Source organism: Prorops nasuta, unplaced genomic scaffold, assembly GCF_024137725.1.
Source record: "Prorops nasuta isolate Cenicafe-Biocafe unplaced genomic scaffold, Cenicafe_Pnas_1.2 PNAS00216, whole genome shotgun sequence".
Taxonomy (NCBI): domain Eukaryota; kingdom Metazoa; phylum Arthropoda; class Insecta; order Hymenoptera; family Bethylidae; genus Prorops; species Prorops nasuta.
This window is the reverse complement of record NW_027117012.1, coordinates 22,083-46,425: the sequence shown is the minus strand read 5'-3', so window position 1 is coordinate 46,425 and position 24,343 is coordinate 22,083. Positions and strand designations below refer to the sequence as shown.

At 36.7% G+C, this 24,343-nt stretch overlaps 5 protein-coding genes across 5 annotated transcripts; 3 read left to right on the top strand and 2 right to left on the bottom strand.

Annotated features, from left to right (window-relative positions):
• The first annotated feature begins 136 nt into the window (after positions 1-136).
• Positions 137-2,096, top strand: LOC136785264 (THO complex subunit 7 homolog). Its single transcript, XM_066746301.1, is given in 5 exon segments — positions 137-272; positions 354-734; positions 737-777; positions 853-1,081; positions 2,001-2,096. Coding segments are annotated over 4 exon segments (615 nt in total). The 5' UTR covers positions 137-262; the 3' UTR covers positions 1,036-1,081; positions 2,001-2,096.
• On the bottom strand, positions 1,551-2,908 carry LOC136785263 (alpha-ketoglutarate-dependent dioxygenase alkB homolog 6-like). Its single transcript, XM_066746300.1, is given in 6 exon segments — positions 1,551-2,099; positions 2,102-2,126; positions 2,199-2,297; positions 2,376-2,483; positions 2,556-2,732; positions 2,837-2,908. Coding segments are annotated over 6 exon segments (687 nt in total). The 5' UTR covers positions 2,882-2,908; the 3' UTR covers positions 1,551-1,866.
• A 181-nt stretch (positions 2,909-3,089) lies between these two features.
• Positions 3,090-6,539, top strand: LOC136785262 (lisH domain-containing protein ARMC9-like). Its single transcript, XM_066746299.1, has 10 exons — positions 3,090-3,497; positions 3,573-3,924; positions 4,002-4,151; positions 4,228-4,476; positions 4,531-4,842; positions 4,916-5,043; positions 5,125-5,209; positions 5,291-5,502; positions 6,295-6,368; positions 6,471-6,539. Exons 1-10 carry the CDS (start codon positions 3,487-3,489, stop codon positions 6,503-6,505), a joined length of 1,608 nt encoding a protein of 535 aa, XP_066602396.1. The 5' UTR covers positions 3,090-3,486; the 3' UTR covers positions 6,506-6,539.
• A 1,606-nt stretch (positions 6,540-8,145) lies between these two features.
• Positions 8,146-20,927, top strand: LOC136785261 (uncharacterized). Its single transcript, XM_066746298.1, has 14 exons — positions 8,146-8,833; positions 14,627-14,864; positions 15,787-15,941; positions 17,055-17,252; positions 17,351-17,460; positions 17,836-18,002; positions 18,066-18,221; positions 18,304-18,371; positions 18,463-18,543; positions 18,642-18,803; positions 18,900-19,097; positions 19,199-19,303; positions 19,395-19,609; positions 20,916-20,927. Exons 1-13 carry the CDS (start codon positions 8,776-8,778, stop codon positions 19,517-19,519), a joined length of 1,821 nt encoding a protein of 606 aa, XP_066602395.1. The 5' UTR covers positions 8,146-8,775; the 3' UTR covers positions 19,520-19,609; positions 20,916-20,927.
• On the bottom strand, positions 19,110-23,634 carry LOC136785271 (uncharacterized). Its single transcript, XM_066746310.1, has 3 exons — positions 22,449-23,634; positions 19,410-19,509; positions 19,110-19,291 (listed from the first exon to the last, which is right to left on the bottom strand). Exons 1-2 carry the CDS (start codon positions 22,990-22,992, stop codon positions 19,478-19,480), a joined length of 576 nt encoding a protein of 191 aa, XP_066602407.1. The 5' UTR covers positions 22,993-23,634; the 3' UTR covers positions 19,110-19,291; positions 19,410-19,477.
• Between the last annotated feature and the right edge of the window lie 709 nt (positions 23,635-24,343).

Genomic DNA, 24,343 nt, shown 5'->3' with positions numbered 1-24,343 from the left:
ACAATTAGCATGTAAATTGTAACACTTCCACATACCCCTCTCAAAATGGCGAACGGTATGTTTTTTCTTTTTCAGTTATTGGCAATGGAATATTTTACATTGGCACTATACAATAATGACCAATCCGGCCTCGGATTCAATCTTTCCGGTACTATAGTCAACTAATACGAATATCTCTTGTTCCACCTTTTAGAAAAATACTCTGTACTCCGTTGTATACATACATACGTAGGAATTACTGGGAATTACGGTTTTTTATAAAATGTCTGATGGTGTGTTATATCCTTTCAATAAGTACTAATAATGTGTTTATACAAGAAACTTTTAATTGTTAATAAATATTGACGTTTCAGAAGAAGTAATTCGGCGGAGGCTGCTCATTGATGGGGATGGCATGGGAGATGATCGTAGGATTAATATGCTTTTGAAATCGTTTATAAAGTGGGTAAATAATCCAGAGGTTGATAATACTCTGCATGAGCGAATGTTATCACAGCTCTCCCAGTGTGAGTTTGCTCAAAAAAAATCCAAACTTGTCTCCAATATGAGCAAGGATGAACTTAAGAATTATGATAAATTATCAAAAGAAATTGAAATTGAAATAGAGGCAGCAAAGAAAGATATAGAAAAAACCAAGGCTGAATTACATGATGCTAAACGGGTAAGAAAGAATAGGATAGAGTATGATGTTTTAGCAAAGGTTATAAATGATCAACCAAACAGATTAGAGACTGATAAAAATTAGCTACATTGCGGGAAGAATTAGGAAATTTAAAGGTAATCTTAAGCACACATTGTAATTATTTATGTTAAGTCAAACCTTCCCTTTTGACAATTACAATTCATTCATAGGAAAAGTCACAACAACTGGAGCATAAACTTGAAATGCGAAGAAAACAGTTTCATGTCTTAATATCTTCCATACATTCTTTACAAGGAATGTTAGATGCCTCTGATAATGAAATAATGGATGTGAGTCTTGAAAATTTTGAAGATGGAGAGGCACAAGTGACATCCAAAACAAATGCTTCTTAAAAAATCATTGACTGGCCAAGATCCAACAAGGATGAGGTTCTTATGTGTAAGCTAATTTTATAAATTTTAGATGATAATTCACCTAAAATATTAATAAATATGTTGATCTCTTTTTAAAAAGTAAATTTTATCTTAGTCCTTGGATGTTGCCTGATTAGACCTTGAATTTAGTATTGATTTTTATTGATTTCAAGTATGTTTTTGAAACCAAAATAATTCAGATAAACGAATCTACAAGCACTTCCTTTTTTTGAGTTTTACTAATTATACAGATTAATCAAAGTCCAGTTATGGCTGAATATGACAAAAATCAAGCATAATCTTAGAAAAAATTGGTTCATTTTCTATCTTTTAGAACTTTTTAAAATCTACTAAATGATGATGCTAGTTTAAGTTTGGGTAGGATTTTGAAGGACATAAAGATCACCTTGAATCTCTTAAATGTTATCACATTCATTTTTTAGTTATATACTCTTATAGCATATCTTAAGAGCTTTCATAGGTACTGTATTAATATAGCCTTTAATCTGTACACCTATGAAATAGTACAAAAAAAGATGCAAAAAGAGTAACGGATTACTCACATTTATACCGGTCCTCATAAAAGTAAAGATAAAAATGAGCCATTTCTTACATCCTTTCTTGTAAAACTAAGCAGCCGACCGCTTCTCTTTTTGATGGCTATAAAAAGTTGGATATTTAAAATACAGGGTGGTGTAATGTAAATATATATATTTTTTTAAGAATTTCTATAGCCATCTTAAAGTACATTTATTTTATGATCTTACATTTTTATGGGATAATCATGGATAAGGCAGTCTTAAAAAATATTTATTTCCCAATTTTCAATGTTAATTTACTTGTTTTTGGAACATGTCTAATAGTTAATGATAGCCTTGTTGTCCGCTGAAGTTCTTGTCCTTCATCATATGTCTGTCCACATAAGTTTATATTTTTTATTACAGACTTGATAAGAATGTCAGACCTTCTCTCTGCAATAGAGTGTAAATAATTATGATATAAATCTTTTTGAAGGACCAGGAGACTACGTGGTTCTAATAGAAACTGAATTCAATATCTTGTTGATGTTCCTGAAATTAAAAGGAAAGATACATAACAAAAGGAATTAAATTTATACAAGTTTCAATAAGAATCATGATTACTTGTTCATTATTCAATCGTTTGACAAGATTTAAAACTGTGTGTGAGCCACAGCTAATTGTTGTAACCACAGGGTGGAAGAGAGGCCCATCAGTATGAGGCTAAAATATGCAATAGATCTTATGTACCTTTTTCCTTTAATAATAAATAGTAATTTATACTTTTTTACTTTGACATACCATTATTCCCTGACCTGGTAAATATTCGTTGATTAAGACATGATTTGGTATTATATCTTTTGGATAAGTTTTACTAGCTATCACCTTGTTTACATATTTCTGTAGCCACTAAAAGTCATTAAAATGATAGAATTATGTTAAACTGATTGTATATATTGAAAAAGAGTCAATTGCATTTACATCTGGTATTTCTTCTGCTATCATACCATTTGGGTGTGGTATTCCTCCCCAATTTTGTAATCTACGATGACTCAATTGTGTCCACTTTGGTTGGGGTGTTTTATTTATATTCCTCATAATTTCTGCTTCTTCCGCAATAGTAATAAAGTTTGGTACATAGTATGCCAGTTCTGGTATCTATTTTAAAGAAATATTTTAAGCACTAATTAAAATACCATTCAACATTTCAAAAAATATAACCTTCCTTAGATATAATAAGTTTGTATAAAAAAAGTTAAAACCTTTTGAATTATATTTTCTGTATCAACATATTTTGCTGGACACATTATTTACAATTTAATTTTTTATAAAAAGATTAGTTTTTTTTTTAATAAATTTTTAAGAAAATTTGATGCTATACGTTTACCAACAATTTATACATATGTATGTACTAATGTACTGTTTACCAAACCAGTTTACCCTATACCACCCTATACTACCTAGCGTTACCTGAAACATCTGAAAATGGGTAGCAAGCTTTATGGTTATATTTACGTTTCGAGGACGGCCGACTAGACGGTATCTGTCAAAATGAAGCAAAATATTTCAAAGTGACTGATAACACATTTTCATCAATTTGATTTTTTCTTTTCATTATTTAAGATTTTAGAATACTCCCCGCCATAGTTTTATCGACCACTGATAATTTTCTTGAAAATGGGTACAAATCAATATGTCAGTTCAGCAGCTCAGCTCTAATAGCATTCTTATTTGTATCCTGTAGTATCAGTATATGTCAGTATGCTTAATTCATAACTCTACTTTCTCATCTAGTCAGATTTTACATGGTTTAGATACACACTATAAAGCAAAATAATTGTTGCAGTACTCACCAGATCATATCTTTTTACAGTGGTATTAAATAAAATTTGCTCAAGTAATTCCTTGGAAAATGCAAACAAAGTAAGCTTATATGAATTTATTAGAGAATTCACAGAATGCATATGAAAAAGCACTGGATTTTTTTATTCATTACAGAAGTACACAGACTGAAGCTTCTGATATTCAGATAATGCCAAATAATACATTTGAGGAAGACATAAGGAATTCACTAATCAGAAGCTACAATGAAAGAATCTATCAAAGCAATATGGAAATTGCTTCAACAAAATCACATTTATGCAATGCTCACAATAATTATGAGAAACTTAGGTGTAGATTCCTAAAACTCCATACAGATTATCATAAATTAATACGAGTTACTGGACAATTGACAACTACTTTGGAGGACTCTGCTAAAGGGAAACAAGTAAATCTGCAAGAAATATTAGAAGCCTGTATGAAAATATTTCCAGATTTATTTAATAAGAACATACGGGATGATACTCAAGTAAGAATAGCTTATGAGATATGTAAATAAAATAAGTTTGATACAACTGCTTAATTTACATTTGAAATAATTTTTAGTTGGCAATAGATGAAGTTGGAAGATATGAAAAAGAAAATAAGGATAGTTTGCCTATTCCTCCTCATTTACTTAATTATAGAAAAATTAAATTGCATTTAATACATGGGAATACGAAGATAAAGTGTTTATTGCTACAATCATTGCGATGGGTAAAAAAGTATAAATTGATTTTGAAGTTGTAAAAATAAGTTTATCATTGAATAAATCAATTTCATATTTTATCAGAAAATAACACAAGCAAGAGAAGAAACCCCAGACGAGGTTATTCATGAATATATCAAAAATGATTTGTTTGGACTTCATGGTCAAATTGCAAATGACTGTGGGAAATCAATATTGCCTGGATTATTTAAACTACAAAATGCACAAGCACCTTACATTTTACAGCAGTGTACTGCACGACTGATAAATACATTGGCTTCATTTAGATGTGGAAGGGATTATTTGTCTGGTGGACCAATAGTTGTAACTCTGGTATGTCGTTTATAGGTCGAATTTTATGTTCAAACCTGACATGACTTTTTACAGGCGTTTGATTATTTAAATAATAAGAAGAATGAGCAATTAGATGCTTTCACAAATGATATGATAATAGCAGTGTTACAAAAATTGTCCCTACGTAAACAGCAAAGATTATACATGATTGAAATAGGCTTGATAGAATTATTGATATATTATTTACATTATAAAAATCATAAAATGAGCTATTATGGACTAGACTTCTCTACAGCTTTATTAATGAATCTTTCATTACAAAGACAAGGTAGAATGAGAGCAGCTACTATTGCTCCATCACTAATCACGACTTTAATCAAATTACTCGAAATCAATAACAAAACTGTAAGTAAATAATCGTTTAACAATTGAATTTAATGAGCTTTCTGGTAAAACAAAATTTTTATCTAAAAATTAGGCCTTGATGTATGTGAATGGAGCATTGAATAATTTTCTATCTGATCCTATAATTAATGAAGAGGCAAAGAAAGTACAATTGGCATCTATATTGGAATATTATTGCAAACAGAAAACAGGAGAAATCAGGTTAAATCCTATATTACCAGTAAAATGTATTTATTGATTTTCGAAACTTAATATTAAACATTTGATACGTCAACGATATAGGACAAACTTGGAGGAAATATTAAAAGCTTTCAGGAATGATTCTATTCACGTTGCAGACGATGAAGAAATTATAGATGACGATAATGTAATTGATAAAACCGAAACAGCCAAAAAAAAAAGATTTAAATGATTTAATATCAACATACTAATAATTTTGCTGTTATAGGAAGAATTAGATATATTGGAAAACGAAATAGAGATAAATGATCCAGTCAAAGAATTTATTGGTGATCTGAATGGAGAAGCTTTGCTAGCAACGTGTTATGCAGCAACAAACGTAATGAGCAAAGAGAGAAAAGCTGAAAAGCAGTCCAGGTCAACTCCAGTTCTTTGTGCAGAAGAGAGGCGGCGATCAGACCCAACTCGTGAGACCAAAATGTACAGCATATTGAAAAATTAGAAATTTTACAGTAATTTTAATTACAACAGACGTCATTTAAAAATCTTGAGTATCTGATTACACAGGACGCTCCATTTTAATTTATTCATTTAAATATTTGCAAACACACACTGATTCATTAAAAAACATGTCAAATAAAAGTTGTTTGTCTTGTAAGGGTACATAAGCTCGTATTATTGTTTTGACTTGTTTTGACCTTGAAAGGTCATTTGAAGGCTATATTGAAGGATACCTTGAGATTTTTAAGTTGTAACACTCATTTTTTATCACATGTTCTTGTAACTTATGTCAAGAACTTTACAAGACCCTCCTCTCATGTTTTAATTTCAGCCAATCATTTATGAGATATTTCGATCTGAAAGTATGTGTAAAGTGAGCGATTTTGCGCATGTACGCGAAGCGGTCATGCACACTACTTCGGCCAAACTCACAGCTATATGCAGGTCGAAGTCGAAATACCTCATAAACAATTAGATTGAATGAAAAAGTGGAAATAATATTTCGGAAGACTCTTGAGATAGATCACAAGAACACGCAATAAAAAATAAGTGCTCCCATTTAAAAAACTCAAGGTGACCTTGGAGCCCTTGGAGCAACCATCAAATAACCTTTTAAAATGCAATCAATGATACCATTTTGTTCCTTCCCTAAGTTAAAAAACTTTTTCTTGTGATATCGTTTTTTATTACAGAATAATTACTTTTAAATATATTACAGTGCATAAATTGAAATAGGACACCCTGTACATATATGTATGTTTTATATTGCAGTCAGCTGAATGAAAATGCAGGATTGATCAATGTTCCACTATTGAATGAAAATTGTATAATAAATGAAACAACAGGTATCCCTCTAATTTATATTGAATCTAATTTACATGAAGAAATGGAGACAAACATGTTTATATTTCTATTAGTAGTAAACTATAAAAAAATCTTTCTTGCAGAGCTGAAGAAAATTAACGATATGGAATCGCTATAATAAAAGCTGTCTGAGGACTCTATAAGTGGTTTTTTGTAACAGAAAAAAAGGAACAAAAGATACGAGAAAATAATATTATTCTTGTTTCGTAGCTGTACAATATTTTAGTCAATAAATTATAAAAGCCTATAGACGAAAGAATTTCGTTGATTTCACAGAAAGAGGCCCCTGCAAGCAAAGCAAGGCAAGGCGCGAAGAGATATGAGAATGTAACGTAGAACGGAGAACTGGAATGTAGCAGTGGGCAGAGGCAGTATTGCACATGCGCGGACCTCGTTCATTCACTGAACCGATTCATTCACTGCTCGAATAAGCGCTGATGCTACGGCGGCTACCTAATATCATTCAGCTCCGATTCGATGCGTTATTTGAATCCGATAAATTTCAAATTCGGTTTAAAGATCTATCCTCAAACTCAACATTCTAAACTGAAATTTGGCTGCATTTTTAATATTTGAGATTGGCCTTATTGTAAATATATAAAGAATTTTTAATAGCGTATATGTCACTATAAACGAAATAGAAAATCTAAAGTCTTTCAAGAGAGGACAATGAGTCGATAAAAACGATCTAAAATGATAGGTTTACGGGTACAGGAACAGCTTGGAGCAACATGCAATGTATGTAAGCGATAACAAGATCTGATTAGAGTGCGTTGACGGAAATTGCAGCTTTCACTTTCACGATGAGACATCGGCTTTGATTCATGCGTAATTGGCTCACCTAGACAGCATACATATATAGGTATGTATAAAGAACTAAGAGAGAAAGAGAGAGAGAGAAAGAATTAACATTTCTCCGTTCTATCCAATCAAAGTGCAAATTAACGAGTTCGAGCAAGGGTATAATACGGGTAGCTAGCAAAAAACCAGCAAATCATAATATAATACAAAAGGAATAAAAGTGGGGGGGGGGGGGTGAGGCAATGGATAAGAAATGGGCAATAATAGCCATAAGTTTAGAGCGAGCTACGGTGGGCGAGTGAGGTTAGTTCGTGGAGGAATCACGTGAACTGCGTGGCGGTGAACTGAAAAACTGTCGGTGAAGGGAAGGGGGGTACTGCGGTTGTTGCAACTATTGGAAGGCAAGGAAAGAAGGTAGGATGGGCCGCGGGTAGTGTGGAGCGAGCTAAATGCACGAATAAGAGTAAGAGGGGGGAGGGGGGATCGGTGTCGAGGTGGTGGTGGTGGGGGGAGCGGACGTGTAGCTACGGAACTCGGAAGGGAACGGGAAGAGCAAGCGATCGAGCATTGCAGGAGCAGCGTGCTTGGTTCAATTTCCTCGTCCCCCTCGTCTCTCCCGGGCTTCTCCAGGCTTTTCGCTCGGTGCCACTGACTGACTTCACAGGACTCGGCGTTCACTGAGTAAAATTGACTAGGCTGGCAGGGCAGGGGTAGGGCAGGGCAAGGCAGGGTCTACAGGCGCTGGAGCCGAAAGGCCGGGGCAGCCTAGCACGGCCTGCACGGCTGCCTGGCTGAGGCCTACCTACACTGCCTACTTACTGCCTGCCAGTGCCCACACTGCCCACCACCAGTGCCTGCCTGCTGGCATTCGCTCGCGAACCGCAGTGATGCGCGGGGTCCCACCACGCTCCGTTTTCCCAGTTTCAACGCGTGCCTCGCTCACACCGTTCCCCGAAACTTCCTTCCCATCGCGATACCTTCTTATCAACCTCTCCAAATTACAACCCGATCGATTTTCATTCGTTATCAAACCGTGACGCGTAGGAACTTGTTTCTCTCCCACACACACACATACATACTCACCCTTCCCCTTTATTTTCCTAATCTTGACAGTTTGGAAGAAAGCAACGCGCGCTTGCACTGGCAAACACGGAGCTCGGTCAGACGCATGAAACCACCGCTGAGATGTACTCGTTGCTCAAGTACGCAACGGTACTCGACGGAATTTATTCTTCTTCCTCTTCTTCTCGGTGAAACTCGCGAAAAGTTGACGTTGATTCTCCATCGAATATTCAGGGCGATAGAGAATAGCGAGGGAGCTACCGAAACGGGAAAGCATCTTAGGCTGATTTCTTGGCAGTTTTTTCACGGTTTTTTGAGTGACGATCGCTCAAGAATCTCCAATCGTTGCTTTTCCCTCGCTCCCTTATTTCTTTTTTGATTCGCGCGCGCGCCTGCGCACCATCAATGTCTATTTAAATCAGAGTGCGAGGGCTCTCTTGTTGGTGGTTGGACTGGTGTATATATATATATATATCTACTGGATAAGACAATTGCAACCACGCGGAGATTATCTTGTGCAGCAACATGGGGCTCAAAGTGTTTCTTTCGCTGGTTTTCCTCGGAAGCAGCGTTTATTGTCAGAGTAAGTAGAACACATGTATACATGTATATATGTATATTTTTTATTTTCTTAATTTTCTACAGGAGTATGCGCGTGTTTCGTCCATTGATCAAACAGAAATATATACGTGTATTGAGAAGTCGGTTATACTATATATATATATATATATATATATATACAAAAGAAATTTTCTGGGGTTTAAGCGAATTGATCGAGAAGAAGTTTCGTTCGAAAACGTAAGATCTCTTAAAACGAAGATAATGGATCGATAAAGTATAGTAGAGGTTTCAGCAACGAGGTCTTTTCTGCTGGTTTGTCGATGCTGTTGCACCTTTTCAAGTTTGTTGCAGCACGGTCCGTGCATAGAAAGAGAGAGAGAGAGGGACAACGGTCAAGTGAATTTTGCTACCTGGCTAGCCTTTACGAGGCTTTAAAGGCGTAAGGGCGTTTGCTTGAAAAGGATCGAGCTAGTGAATAAACTGACGCGCGCTTGCAGCCTGCTTCCGGTCGTCTGGAGGAAATATTTGCTCCTTTTTTATCGACGCGTCAAGTTCGCTTAATCGCTTCTTCTAATTCGGGCTGTCTGATCTCATGCCAAAAATATATCTACGGATGGGGGGGGGGGGGGGGGTGAAAAATACAAAAAGAATCGATCTAGCGCAAGTATATACGTAAAAGAGTTAAGAAAAGGCAGATGTGACACGACCGAACTTGAATCTGCAATTGCGTATATATATACATATATATTATACAAGGAGAGAAATATCAGTTAATATTAATGAAACTGACCAATATTTTGACGCTGAACAAATATCTGATTGAAAATATTAAACATTGATTAACAAAATATTAATATATTGAACGAAGAAAATTTAAAAAGAGTTTAAGAAGTTTTAAGACCGTTTTAAGACAAAGAATAAATTCAGCGTTAAAACGTTAAGAAAAAATTCTCTTGATAACAGCTTGTTAATTTTATTCACGTATAACACGGGGAAAGCAGGTTTGAATAGAGCGTCTGGTAATAGAAGACGTTTGCTTAGCGTGAGTCATATTATTATAACATGTCTGAGTGTGGGATTTGTAAGACTTGATTTCCATGGATCGCTGATCGTTGCTTTTTTGCAAGGCGCGCGGACCCTTTTTTGCGTATCCTTTGTCTCTCGCGGCATTGAGAGGCTTCGTCAGCTGATGATGGGAGGAAAGCTGCTAGGCAGAGTTCGTTCCGTGTGCCGAGTAAATGTTCGATCGTTCGTAAAATAAAGGAAGCACCGGTCGGAACCGAGAGCGAAAGCCAGTGGCAGGCTTTTATCGCGCGAGGGGTCACTGGTACCTAGTGCACGCTGCAGAGTTCACTGAATAATTCAGCGAGATGCTTAGGGTGTGCGTCCGACTCCGAAACTCTGATGGACCAGCTGCTTTTTCGTTTCTCCCTTATAGTTATATATATATATATATATAATGTACAGGCTCCGCGACTCGAAACGCCCTACAGCAAGATGACGTATACACAGAAAGAATTATTTGAAGCTATTTATTGTAAAAAAAATAATTGTCTTAAAATTTGCAAAATACAGAATTTATTATTTATCTTTATAAAACGATAATTAGCTTTTTATTAATTTATAACGTTAAGTACTTTTATTTTCGATGAACCATCTTTCAAGTTTAATCAGTAATATTTGTTTGCATTCGGGAAGATTTGACGTGAGATTTTCATATCTTTAATGGTTACTTTAATATAGATAAATATAAATATATTTTCGAGTACATTCTTTGCGGCGTTTTAAGTGGCGGGCTATTTATATATATAATACATAATATCTCGATAGAAGAGTTGCCTCGCGCAAGAGTTGGAAGTATTCATACGCCTACCACGCCAGATGTTCGCTTCATTGCGGACGTTTCTTGATTTTCATACGACACTCTTTTCCTTTGCGAAAAGACTTCGCTCGACAATTTCATTATATGTTATATATATATATATATATATATATATATATATACATATATATATATATTCATTGCCCCTGCAGCAGCAGCAGCAACAGCAACAGCAGTAAGTACGTATATAGAACACGCTACGAGGTTTTCATGGTTCGCGATTCTGGACAATACGCAAGTATTCACGTATGGCTACTCGTAGCATAGCGCACTCGAAAGCTAGATTTTTCTTTGTCGTCTTATCAGTGTTTGAAGTATTGTGTTCTAAGTAGGAATAAGAGGTAGGAATCAACTGCTTCTATTTTTTGGACAGTCGTTTGATATAGTGGATTCCATTGGAAAGAAATAAAGAACTGTTATATATATATATATATATTTATTAATTTATTTATGTTTTTCAGAGTATTCTTATTGATTTTATCTGTACACCCTTTTAGTGCACGTACACCGAGTATATACGAAAGTATATCTCGTAACGCTGCATAAAACGACGCATTCCACGAACAAAACCTTAATAAGTTTGCAAAGTAAAGTTTGGCAAAAATTAAGGGTTCACGCAGGACATTGTTACAAACATTTTTTGTTAACAAACATATGGTCTCCGGATCGATCTTGACCCGATTTTCGGCTATTTTGAAAACCTAACATAACCTCTCTAAGCTCGAGTCTTATATAGCACATTTACACTAGATTCGAATGTAGTGTGTCGATGGGGATTCTGAAAAATCACTTGGCGTCGGGACACTGTATACATATATTTTCTCTCGATGTACTCTATATATGTGCGTGTATCAGTATATTATATTAGAGCAAGATGAGCGCTTGCTCGATTATCTCCAAGTTGCCAGCACAGCTATAAACACGTTTGCCGGTCTTACGGTCTCGTCTCTAACGAAACCGGTTGTTGGTCCTCTGCAGGTTTGCTTCTCAAGTGTTCGACGCCTTTGCATTCCTATTATACGTTTGCGTAAATATGAGCTATTGACACGCGACTCTAATAATACGTGGCAAAAACATCTCCAACCCAGCTGTTTGACGAATTCGAGTTGGAACCGTGCCGCGATATTTCGTATACACTTATATATATATATATATATATATATATATATATAAATGGCTGCATGCATATGGGATTCAGAAGACTCTGGAAATTCTTGGAAATAACCGCAGCTTGGCTGCGAAGAATCAACTTGAAATTTAGTTGTGGAGCAATAGAGCTTCTTCCGGCATCGAAGAATCGCGCCTACCAAGATTTTAATCCTTTTCCTCCTTTTGCGGTTCTCACGTCCGCCGCCACCGCTGCTTTTATGCTACCCACCGCGGACACGGAGCAGCTTTTTCTTCGCCCTTATTCGCAGTCCGCGTATATCCGGTGACCACACGATTCTTCAAAACTCCCCCCCCCCCCCTCCCACCACTTTAAACGCTCGTTTTAAATCGAAAATACAATATTACAACGCGCGACCTCTAATTAGCCGTGCAATCTTTACCTGAGAAATTGCTTCCAGTACATAACCTCCAAAATGTACCATGTTTTGTCAACTTTTACTTCGATATATATATATATATATAAACGAGTCTCTCGAAGAAAAGACTGTGTAGAGAATCCACAGCAGTGTTGTGTTAGTTGAACGGCGAGGGTTGTGCGCGATCTATTAAAAATGTAAAAAGGAAAAAACGATACAGAAGCAGAGCACAGCGTGCTGGACCATATGGCGTCTGACGATGCTGATTTTTCAAGGTGAACGTCGCGACTCCGCGTGTATATAGTCTAGAGTATAATGTGTGTGATTATTATAAGCGCGCAACTATATATATATATATAGACGTGCCTCGCACATTTCTGGAGGATCAACGGCCGCCGTACCGTGCCGGCGGAAACGACTGTTTTAACGCGTAGAGATAAGAAATCCAAAGGCGGAAGCACGCTATTAGTCCCGAATCCTCTGCGTTTCTAAACTACTTTTTTCTCTCTCTGTATGTGGTCCCTTACCGCCAACTCGTAAAGTATATCATACATATATATATCTGAAGAAGAAACGCGTAGCTGAATTGATGGAAAACTCAGCTCTCTGCGTTACGCTTTCTGAAGATGCTTCCCTTTCCTAGCTCATATACACTATATATATGTATATGGTATATCCTTATATACCTCCCGTAGGTTTCCCAAGATGACGCCAGTGTGTATATACATATATATGTATTGCGTTAATACTTTCTCATCGTGCCACGCAGGCAGCGTAGTGCAGCACTTGACTTGTATAATTTGCAGAGAATTAAGAGAATTATAACGCAGCTTGCGTAATTCAATAGGTCGGAGTACGCTCGATCAGTTTTCAATGTCTCATTGAGTGCGCGAGAGCGATATATGAGATGTACCGCTGCTGCCACCTGCTTATTCTTGCATTTTAATTGATTTCGTTGGCTTTTGAAAGTTGTGCAATCGGGGATCGGAGGAGATGGAGAGGTTAGAAACGTAGCTTGGGAACCGTGCGAAAGGTGTGGCCCCACCGGCCCCGGCTCCGTGTCAGCAAAGACTGCACACAGCGTTAGTATGGAACAACGCAGCTAGGTCGCTCGCTTCGCCTCGCGTCTCCCCCCCCCCCCCCCTCTCCCTCGGCCCACCACGCCACGTTCGTTGTGTTTACTCTCTGCTCTGACTGCACAGCTAATGTTATTTAATGGCAACGTTTCTGCTAGATCGTTCAGCGCCCTTTCGGGACGCGCCGCGCGCGCCTTCAACTTGCTCAAAGGATTCTATATTTTATATAGTGTTGCGTATATGTATACCGGTGCTCTCCGCCCACACGAATCTCGGCAACCGAGTCAGCCTTCTCTTTTTCTTCTCTTATGCCTCCTCTGTGCCTTATTCTTCCCATATTCTTTTGGCTACCTTGAAAATCCAGCTATAAAAGACAATTCTGGTCGTTTCTTTTACTTTCTGCTTGTTTGCTCGCTGAGAAAGTGACAAGAGAGGCCGTGCGAAAACCGTCTCTCGAGAGGGGGAGAATCATCTCGATAGGTTAGGAAGAAATTCCTCGTGAGAGGGGGAAGGAAGGAAGGAAGGAACTTGGCGCTCGTGTATGCATGTATGTATGTGTGTGTGATTCAGCAGCTTATTTTGAGGTATACATAAACGCATGCAGAAGAGAGGTGGTAAATGACTTGCGGTTATCTCGAAGGAGGAATGTTAAAGAGATCTGTCACCCTCGCGGTGTGTTCGTGGTGTTTGGTCACCCGACACCAGCCGACACCAACCGACACCAAGCGATAGCATATATATACATATAGATATATACTACCCACGTAACATACATAGTGCCAGGAACGTTCCAGGACTCAATTTAACACGTCGGAACGTTCCAGGAACGTTTCTGACACTATGCGTGTGGTACTTGAAAATTGTACAGGGTCCCACACTCGAAATGGTGCAGAGCACGTAAAAAGGGGCGTGTCGACGTAACTATTAAATTTACGCAACTTCAACAGAAGGCTCCTACGAACACAAATATCGAGAGGCTTCGAATGGAGCCTTATTTGCGAAGATTTCATATCTCTCGTATATATACATATAGTTACACAGTAATACTTACTTTTTACATATATACACTCCAGAGCGTTTTAAATGGCAGATCCTGTACATCTTACCAGTTGCACATCGATTTAGTTCTCCTCCCTATTAAAAATTCAATTTTCAAATCAGCTTTTATCCGGCGCACCTCCATCGTTCTCCGTAGCCTCTAATTCATTACATCCAGTACATATACACTACACACCTATATATACATACTTATATATATATATATATATATGAGTCAAGCATTCCCAGACATCTCGCGAGAAACATCAATAAGGCAAATTTTGCTTTTGCAGATGCCACAGTAATTTCGAGCGAGGTTCTTCAATCGTACGATCCGCAGCAGTTGATGGTGGGCTGTTACTTCCCTGCGGAATTCCAGGGTGAATTTCTGATGCAGGTGAGCGGAAAGGGGACCGGCACGGCCAACGAACCAGTTCAATATTCGACGATCAACATTTCTTTCAACGCCATTCCTGTCTGGGGATACTGCCACAAGAGAGTTAACAACGACAATGTTCTTCTCAAGGACAGGTTTCGAAAAATTTCTTTCTTAAAACTAGAGTGCTCTTTTGCATATATATATATATATATATAGAAAAGACTGAAAATTCGACTATCAACATTTCTTTCAACGTTATTCCTCCCTGGGGATTTTATGACAAGAGGGTTAACAATGACAGTGTCCTACTCATAGACTAGTTTCAATAAATTTCTTAAAAATAGAGTGCTCTTGTGCATATATATACATATATGCATTGAAAAGACTAAATAATCGACGATCGACATTTCTTTCAACGTTATTCCTCCCTGGGGATCTTGTCACAAGAGGGTTAACAATGACAATATACCCTTCATGGACAGGTTTCGATAAATTTCTTTCTTAAAACTAGAGTACTCTTTTACACATATATTACAGTGATAGCCACTCAATTCGCCCAAGAGCATAGAAAAAAAAAATACGTGTATCCCTTTAACTATCAAAGATATTCAATTTTTGCTTAAGAACTTAACATCTTTTTGCTTTTAAAAAAGCCACAAGCAAAAATTGTGAATATCTCTAATAGAGTTAAAGAAATGTGCGCCATTTTGTATATCTACACTCTGTAGCAAATTAAGTGACTGTCTCAGTATATGCAATGAAAAGACAGAATTATCGACGATCAACATTTCTTTAAATATCATTCCTGTATAATAATACTATACCAAAAGAGAGTTAACAACGACAATATTCTCCTCATGAACAAGTTTCGATATAAATTTCTTTCTTAAAACTAGAGTGCTCTTGTATATATATATATATATATATATACATCGAAGAAACCAAAGATATAAAGCGTCCGGACCAAGAAATAAATAACGTAGGCTTGCTGGCTACGTGGGTGCCATGCTAGATGGTGAACCTGCCTGCGTTCCTCCCACGCAAATGCTTACAGGATTCAACGCTTGATTTCAGGTACGGAGACGGCGAGTGTATCAGATGCTTCAGGCTCATCCGAAGGTCCAGGAACGTCATCCAAGCGTTCTCCGAGGACCTCAATAGGTGTTACACCACCGAGTCTAGTGCCATTTCGTCCTGCGAGGCCCTTAACTCCACCTCGCTTTTGTACCGTAAGTAAATTACCAGTTTGTACCCTGGTACATTATATATATATATACATATATATAGTACATATATAATACAGCAGCTCTGGAAAGATGAAAGGGGGACGCGCAAGCCTCGTTAGGTTCTTGCGGAGCGACGTGAAAATTACAGGGAGCCGAGAGAGCGCGAGGCGAACGTGGACGGCATCAAAGCGAGCGCCGAAATCTTCGGAGAGAGAGTCGCTGGAGGATTCTGAATCGCTCGCTCTTCATTCATCCCACGAGCGAGGTCTCAATCTCTGAAACGAATGAAGGAACGGCCCCGGAGGCCAGAGGGCCTCTTTTTCCCCGAAGCGCTCGGACAAAGCATGAATGGTGGTCGCGTGGAACGCCTCAGGGGGGTAGAGACAGGAGGGGGGGGGGGGGAGCTCGACAGGAAGTGGAAAGCTATATACCTGAGAACCGAGAGACGCACTGTGTATGTATATGTATATATGCTGCACAGCCTCTCCATCTATGAAGTGGAAAGAACGCATGCTCCCCCCCCCCCCCCTTTTCTTCTGCAGAAGAGTAATTTCGCTAGTCTTCCGATATTTTTAGCACGCGAAGCCAACCAGTGTTCAGATTCCCCTATGCTCGCTCCTGATTCCCCCGAAATCGATGGAACGCATTGTTACAGCAACAACGCGGAGGTTTTTACGGGAAAGCCGTTGCTGCGTTGGTCGGTGGTATGGAATTTCAGCTACTTCCTGCTCAGGACGAGTTCACGCTGAACCGAAGAAGGAGGAGCGACAATTCTATTGTACGAGAGCCAGCCAGCCTTGCTTGGCCTGCGATCGACCATGCAGCAAATTTTGCTCGCTTCCTTTTTTCTAGATGCTACATCGTCCTCGGAGCTTAACTTGTTTACTCTTTGTCGTTTTTTTCTTGTGGTTTCTATGGTATTTTTTATCGTAGGGCTTTTGGATTTTATTGTTTATTATTTTTTCCAGTGGAGTCATCTCGACATTTTTAGGCTTATGGGGTTTTGGAGTTATTTGTTGTTTCAAAACTTTGTAGGATTTTTAATATACTTATATATATGTGTGGATTCTAAAGGAAATCATTGCATGATATATATATATATTTTTCTCATTTCAGGCACAAAGGAAATCGCGGCCGAGCCTATTAGGAACGAATATTGCCCGATCGTCGGTAGATACCACTTTAAATATAGTCTCAACTACGATGGAGAAGCAATCACTCACGAGTGCAACAGCTTCTCCTCAAACTTCAGCAACTGTCCTGATGGATCCGTTTTTAATCTCAAGTTTAGCAGATGCTCCTTCAATGCTATTGGTAAATATATTTATATAGTCTATATTGTATCTAAAACTCTTCTAAATTAGATCTTTATCGTTCTCAATCAATAATATTTTTTTTAATTACCATTCTAGACGTTACGTACAGCTGCTTGGGTGACTGGGAAGGTCCTAACGGAGCCAGATATATCGCTCTTTTAGATACAACTGTTGGTTCTGAAAACAGAACCAGGTATCGATGTGGCGTAAGTTCCCTGACTTTTGTTTTGCATGGAAAAAATTCTTAAGCTATATTGTACAGAGAAAATTAGTTTTTTTTATCAATTTAAAAAATATATAGCTTTATTCATCATCTTTTTGCAATTATAATGAATTTCTTTATTGATAGGTGAATCATGACTCGATCAAAATTTAATCAAAGTTTAAAATATTCGCAATCAAATATTTATACTCAATTCCAAGGAATTTTTTCATTTATTTTATTTATACAATTTTTGTCATTAATATACAAGACAATATTTTTCTCAGTTAACTCATATTATTATATAAAATTGTGTATAGACATGTGTATATAAGTGTTGTTTCTTCAAGTTTACTAATTCAAATATGTAATTTTCCAGCTTTATCACGTTGACAATAAAAGAGGAAAAACTTATATGGCGCTGAGCAGTGATTCGAGTTGCACGCAAAATCTGCAGAGTCCTACGAATGGTTACGAGACTCTGATCCTGAGCAAAACTATCAATCAAAAGAAGATGCCTCCTTACGTGAAAACACATGTAGCCACGTGAGTAGATTTTTCCCACATATTAGTCTTCACTAGATTAACGCACTCCTTCCATAATTTCAGATTCCCAAAGTGGGCGCAGGGACTCTGGGAGGAATCATTGATCGTCAATGGTACCATGACCTTCACGGATTTAAATGGATACAACAGTTATACTTTTGTTACCGTTGAATCGAACGATCAAACTGGGCGATACGTCGTCTACTCCAAAGATCAATGGTACGAATTGCTATTGTTCATCAATGTCTTCATCATCCAATCTATCATATTTTTACATGACTTTTCTTTAATAACATTTTAGCGAACAAGAAGCCTACGTGTGTTTGATGATGCGTCAGCGAAGTGAAAATGTTTTAGAGTTTACAATAGGTGAGAGCTTTTGTCTTCTTCTCTTAATCACCAGCTGTTTCTGTAACAGTCAAGATAGATTGTAAGAACTAAATTATCATTGTCCATATAGGAACGGTTATGAGTCCAGTTTATCAGAACTATTTGTGTGATGATCCCAATTTCGATAGGCCTGTCTGGATGACTCAAGCAAGTAAGTTCCATGCCTACAGGATAGAGATAGTGCTATTAATAAATTCAGAACATAAGAGAATGACTAATTTTTATGATTTTGTTTTTTTTTCTCTCTAGGGATCGAGAGGGCAGCCGAATCACCATGTCCTATCACAGGACAATACACAGGAATGATAACCGATTTATCTGGAATGTGTGCAGAATTGAGTAGCAACTGTCATACCCGAGAGATTATGTATTTTAAAGTCAGTGATTGCGAGTCTGGAGAATTGTACGAAGGTAAATCTATCGAATAATGCTTTCCGCACAATGATAATAGTAATAGTAATAATAATAATAATAATAACGTGGAGGATTCTTTTATGTTAATTTTAGAACGAACTTATTTATGCCTGGGTCAGTGGGAAGAAAAAGGAGTAATGTACACTTACACCATGAGGAACGATACAGGTACCAACGAATGCTTCGTAGGACTAATTGTCAATGATGAGGAAATTTATATAAAGGAAGCTGGTGATCATTGCATCAGAAATATAGATCCTAAAGAACAAGGAATGCGTTTGTACAAAAAAGGTTATTTTTGGGAAATTTGTATTATTTTTATTCAACTTTCAATAGGATTTATATTGGAATGTTTATATATATATATATATATATAAATTGTTTTTTTATAGGTCAGTGTTATGGTAATTCACCCAGTCCTGCTCCAACACCAATGAAGCCAATGGTTCACGATCCAATCATGAGAATCACCAGTACTCAGAGACCTGGAACATCAAGTACGTATTTCGTATGATCCCTCAATGAAACAACCTTCGCCCAAATAGCTTACAAAAAAAAACAAATTAATAATTTTATTTTCTTCCATAGTACGAACTACCAGACCTCCAGGAAATGACATTCCATCATCAGCATCGTCCATCGCGTCTTCCAGCCTTGCAATAGCGATTGGATTATTCCTCATCGCAAAGATTTCCATTGCTTCCTATAAATAACGATGTTACCATTTAAAATGGATAACAAATTAGACAAAATCAATTGGTGAGACGACTATCGTCCAGTTTTTAATCATCGGATATTCTCTGGTGACTAAAACTGAACAATTCATAGCATTATTGTAGAAATTAAGTATAGACGAATTTTAAAACTATTTTACATAATGAGATCGTACTGTTTAATAGAATAATTGATAAAAGTCAGCTCGCGTCTTGCGGACTAAATTTTATTGGCAGCATCAAATTTTCATTTTACATATATATATATATGATATATAAAAACTGCGCAATTATTTTCAACTTGATGAAGGTAATGAAAGCTATATTTAGCTATTTCTATTTTTCTGATCGGCTAATATCATGTATAATAGAATTTTGGAGTCGAGTGAAACGCCCTAGTTTAACAAGTATATTTTATGCAATCAAAAGAGGCTAAAGTACTTTTTTCCATAATATTATTTTGATGGTCGAAAATTAATTGTGCAAAATACTATAATCTCTCTAGATGAACGAAACTTCTCAGGTTAGAATTAAACGGCGTGTGGAGTGACGCACCATATATAACGGTGGCTAGCACTGTGAGAAGAGCACGACGCGATTCACAGTTGAAACGCGTTCCACTCATTATTTACCGCGAGCCAGACGCGTCAATTCACGTGCTGTGTATTTCCAGCAAGAAATATATGGCGCGTGGAGTGGCGTGCCGCACATACACGCAGCGACAAGTGGGAGGAACACGACGCGACTAACAGACAACAGTTGACGCTCGTTTCACTCATTGTTTACCTAATTTACCGCGAACCAGGCGCGTAGAGTGGCACGCCGCAACGCGCGGTGGCTATTGAGAGAAACACGACGCAAATTGACAGTGGTAGCATTCAGCAGAGACAAATGTTGAGGGAGCGGTGTATGTTATTGGCTATTACTCTTAGATCCTATAATTTTATCCAATAGAAGTAGAAGTTTAAAAAGAAATCTGGTAACGTTACTGAGCTGCTACCTCTGCTGAATGCTACCAGTCAGTCAAAACGTTCCACTCACTATTTACCACGAGCCAGGTGCATCACTTCATGCGACGTGTGGTTCCGGCCTGAGAAATCTTCGTAAAAAATTAAATTTACAATAATTCTAAAATATACATGGCACTACAAAATTCCAAAGAATTAAACAAATTATTCTCTGATAAAACAAAATATTAAAAATTTATAAAGCAAACTTTTAATAAGCACTATTAAATATATATTTTACGAGAGGCTTTTAACAAAATATTTATTTTGCACAAGTAGAACAAAACACGTATAAAGTTATTTTTCACTGCCATAACTGCCGCAATGAATAATATTTATCTATTCTTATAAAATGCATTTTTCTAACAAGCAAAAGTATCCTTTTGTAGATTATCAAGGGTACAGTGATTGTAGCTTAGGACGGACATAGTAAGTTAATTTTGTAAACTTACAGAAACATGCGAGATATTTTATATTTTACTAATTGCTGTATTTCAGAAAAACGTAATGTGTCCAAATGCGCGTCGTGCGTGTAAAAATTGAATTTTGCGCGCATTGGTGCCTTCTGCTATTTTCTAGCACGTGACCTATGATAAGACTGAGCGAGTAACTCCTCAACAATATTTAATACTTTCTTTGAAGAAAATGCATAATTTTTTATATTTTTTCACAGTTTAATTTAATAGAACAGAGACGATGCAAGTATTATGTACCGGGTGATTTTTTTCAAAAGTATCTACCCTAATTAAATGAAAAAGCGTAATAAATATGTAATTAAAAGAAATCAGTTATTGGTTCGAGGAAACTATTAAATAATCATAAAAAAAAATCCAGATTGAGAAGTTTGAAAGATATAAATAGTATTGAGTTTTTAAAATTTGTATTGCTTGTTTTCTTTATTTCAAGCACTTTCTAAAACACTATGTTAATTTATCATTTCATTCAGTTGTTCTTTAAATATTTCGATTTGAATTTGAAATTGTACTATATAGGTAAGCATGGATTCGGTTGTAAAAGTAAATATGCGCGAACTCTATGCAAAGAAACGTATAAAGTGGTTTACCTATTTATTATTTCAAAATTAATTCTTTAGAGAATATATACAATGGTAAATATATATTTTTTTACCAAAAGCTCTCTCTTCAGATATGCTACAAAAATACGGGATAAACAATATTTGGTAATTTCTTCTATATATTTTATCTGTATTTATGCTCATTTATAGATCGCTTGAAAAATTAATTGTTACGTCTTTCGAAAATTCCACGTTTATTACTGTTTTGTATTTATTCAAGGCGGGTACTTTTAAATAAAATCACCCAGTATGTAGTTCAAAGAACTCCAAGTGATCGTTATTTTAAAGACTAACCTAAAAATTTGCAGAACCTGAGACACTTAACGCTAACACTGCTTTTACCGAGAAATCTTACATACACGGGTGTTTACATTCAGAAATGGTCATTTGAATGGTAGCCTTAGCGTTATAAATCTATTCTACTATACCCATATATGTACATAATTTAATATAGTATTATTTATCAATATGTATAGTGTGTCGGTAGAAGAATATTTTTCTCTTTCCGCTAGTTCTTCTAATTATATTTTATAATACTATAAGTGTACAGTAAAATATGTATATTGTTATTTTTTGTTTATCTCTTTTTTCTGCCTTCACTAAAAATGTCACTGTGCGAGTTTAAAATTAGTTAACGAACTTCTTAAAAAAACTTAAAGGTTTTTTCCTTGTATAAAAATACAGAAATAATAAATTATATACATTGTAGATTATTATATTTATGAAATTTTATTATAAATTAACATAAGAGCAACATATCATAATTGATTTAATCCAACGTAATAAACAAGAGAGCATTATAGGTATAAGACTCATGCAGCTCCGAGGTGTTAATTTTCTTCCTTACTTTCGAATTTCAGCATTTGATGTTTACGTTCGATGCCCCAGGTAAATTTGTCACCCATCTTTCCTCTCACTCGATGGCATGGTATCAAATAACCAACATTGTTTTTAGACAAAGCACTACCAACTGCTCTTACAGCTTTGGGATTTTGAATCATTTTTGCCACTTCTTCATATACAAACGACTCGCCTTCTGGAATTGTCGTCGTAGCTTTCCAAACTTGTATTTGAAACTCTGTACCCTTCAAAAGAACTGATATATCATAGCTTTTATCACGAGAAAAGATTTTGTCAACTGTGTCAGCTGTGAGCCTCGTTACATCTTCCGTTAAATTAGAATTAGGCCATTGTGTGCTGAGAGCTTTTAAACCATCCTCTTTCTTGCCGTCGACAAAAGACAAATGTGATACCGCATTGTCAGCTTCGTTAATACCGATGAGGCACATACCAAAAGGACTATCGTGAAAACCATATAAAATGTTATACTTATTGTAATTTATTTTATATTCTTCTGGACTCAAAGTTTTAAATGATATTTGTGGAGCCATCACGATTGAACATAACTTAGAGTATGAACACCTAGCAAGCACTTTTTATACTTTAAGTGAAGACAAATTTAGAAAATTGCAGTCGATTATTTGCATGATGTCTCTCAACTGCTCTCAGCGCTATACCCGCTATACTGGGGAACTGAGGTTATCTAGATTCTAGATACTTTGAAGATTCTCAATATCTTTCAAGGATACTTTTTTTTTTACTAAGGTGGGGATTATGATTACCGTCGAGGCTCACGTGGCTTAATATATACCGAGAATAGGTAGAATATCAAAATATACAATCATTGACTTAAATCGTTTTAAAAATTGAGATGATCAAACTTGCTGCATGTCATAAAAGTGTTTATGCCACTTATGCCTTGACGGCTCGCAGTCGTGGCGTAGCAGTATGTTTAGTTGACATTTTAAGGCACTATGTATACGGTGTCTCTTCTTGATAAGTTAATTATTGAGTTGTTTTATTTGAAAATGTAATAAATTCCTTTTTTGTTTAGATTTATTAATGATAGTTTCTGCAGGTAAATCTTTTGCGTCACTGTCATCAACAAATCATCGAAACGTTCGAAACCTTAATATTTTCAAGCGTTTAGCCCAGTTTAGTCGGTGTAGCGAGAACGAGACCCAACCCAACCCACCAACCCATCCCGACCCAACTGGACCCAAGTGACCCAACCGCACAGCGTTGCCAAGTGTAGTATAATTATACTACCGTAGTATAATTTTCCTATAGCGTAGTATCCTTAGGATACTACGCTACAGTTTCTGTTCCCTGCGGGATCCTACGCTACAGTTTCTGTCCTTGCGGGACATGGAGGTACGAAGTACCTGGAGAGAGTATAAAGGCCAACTTTTAGCGAGAGGGCCGAAAGGTAAGACGTAAGGGGGAAGAGGTTGTCCGACATTTTGTTTTGTTCATGTGACGTCATTATGACGTGTTTGTGAATATATATATATATATAAATATATATATGTTGTTTTGTGCATTGAACAACAGTGAACGGAGACAATACAAATAACGTAGTACGTCGTGTTAGACTTTCAGTCGACTGAGAAGACGGGAGATAGTGGGAAAAGGGTGAATCAACGGAACTACATTTTGCTTTTGCCTATATTTATTTATTTTGTCTGGGTTCACGGTTGTTCTATGCACAAAACAACATACATATATATATTTATATATATATATATTCACAAACACGTCATAATGACGTAACATGAACAAAACAAAATGTCGGATAGCTTCCTTCCCCTTCCGTCTTACCTTTCAGCCCCGCAGGCTAGCGCTCTCTCCAGGTATTTCGTACCTCCATGTTGCGGGATACACTCAAGGGTCTCAAGGTTG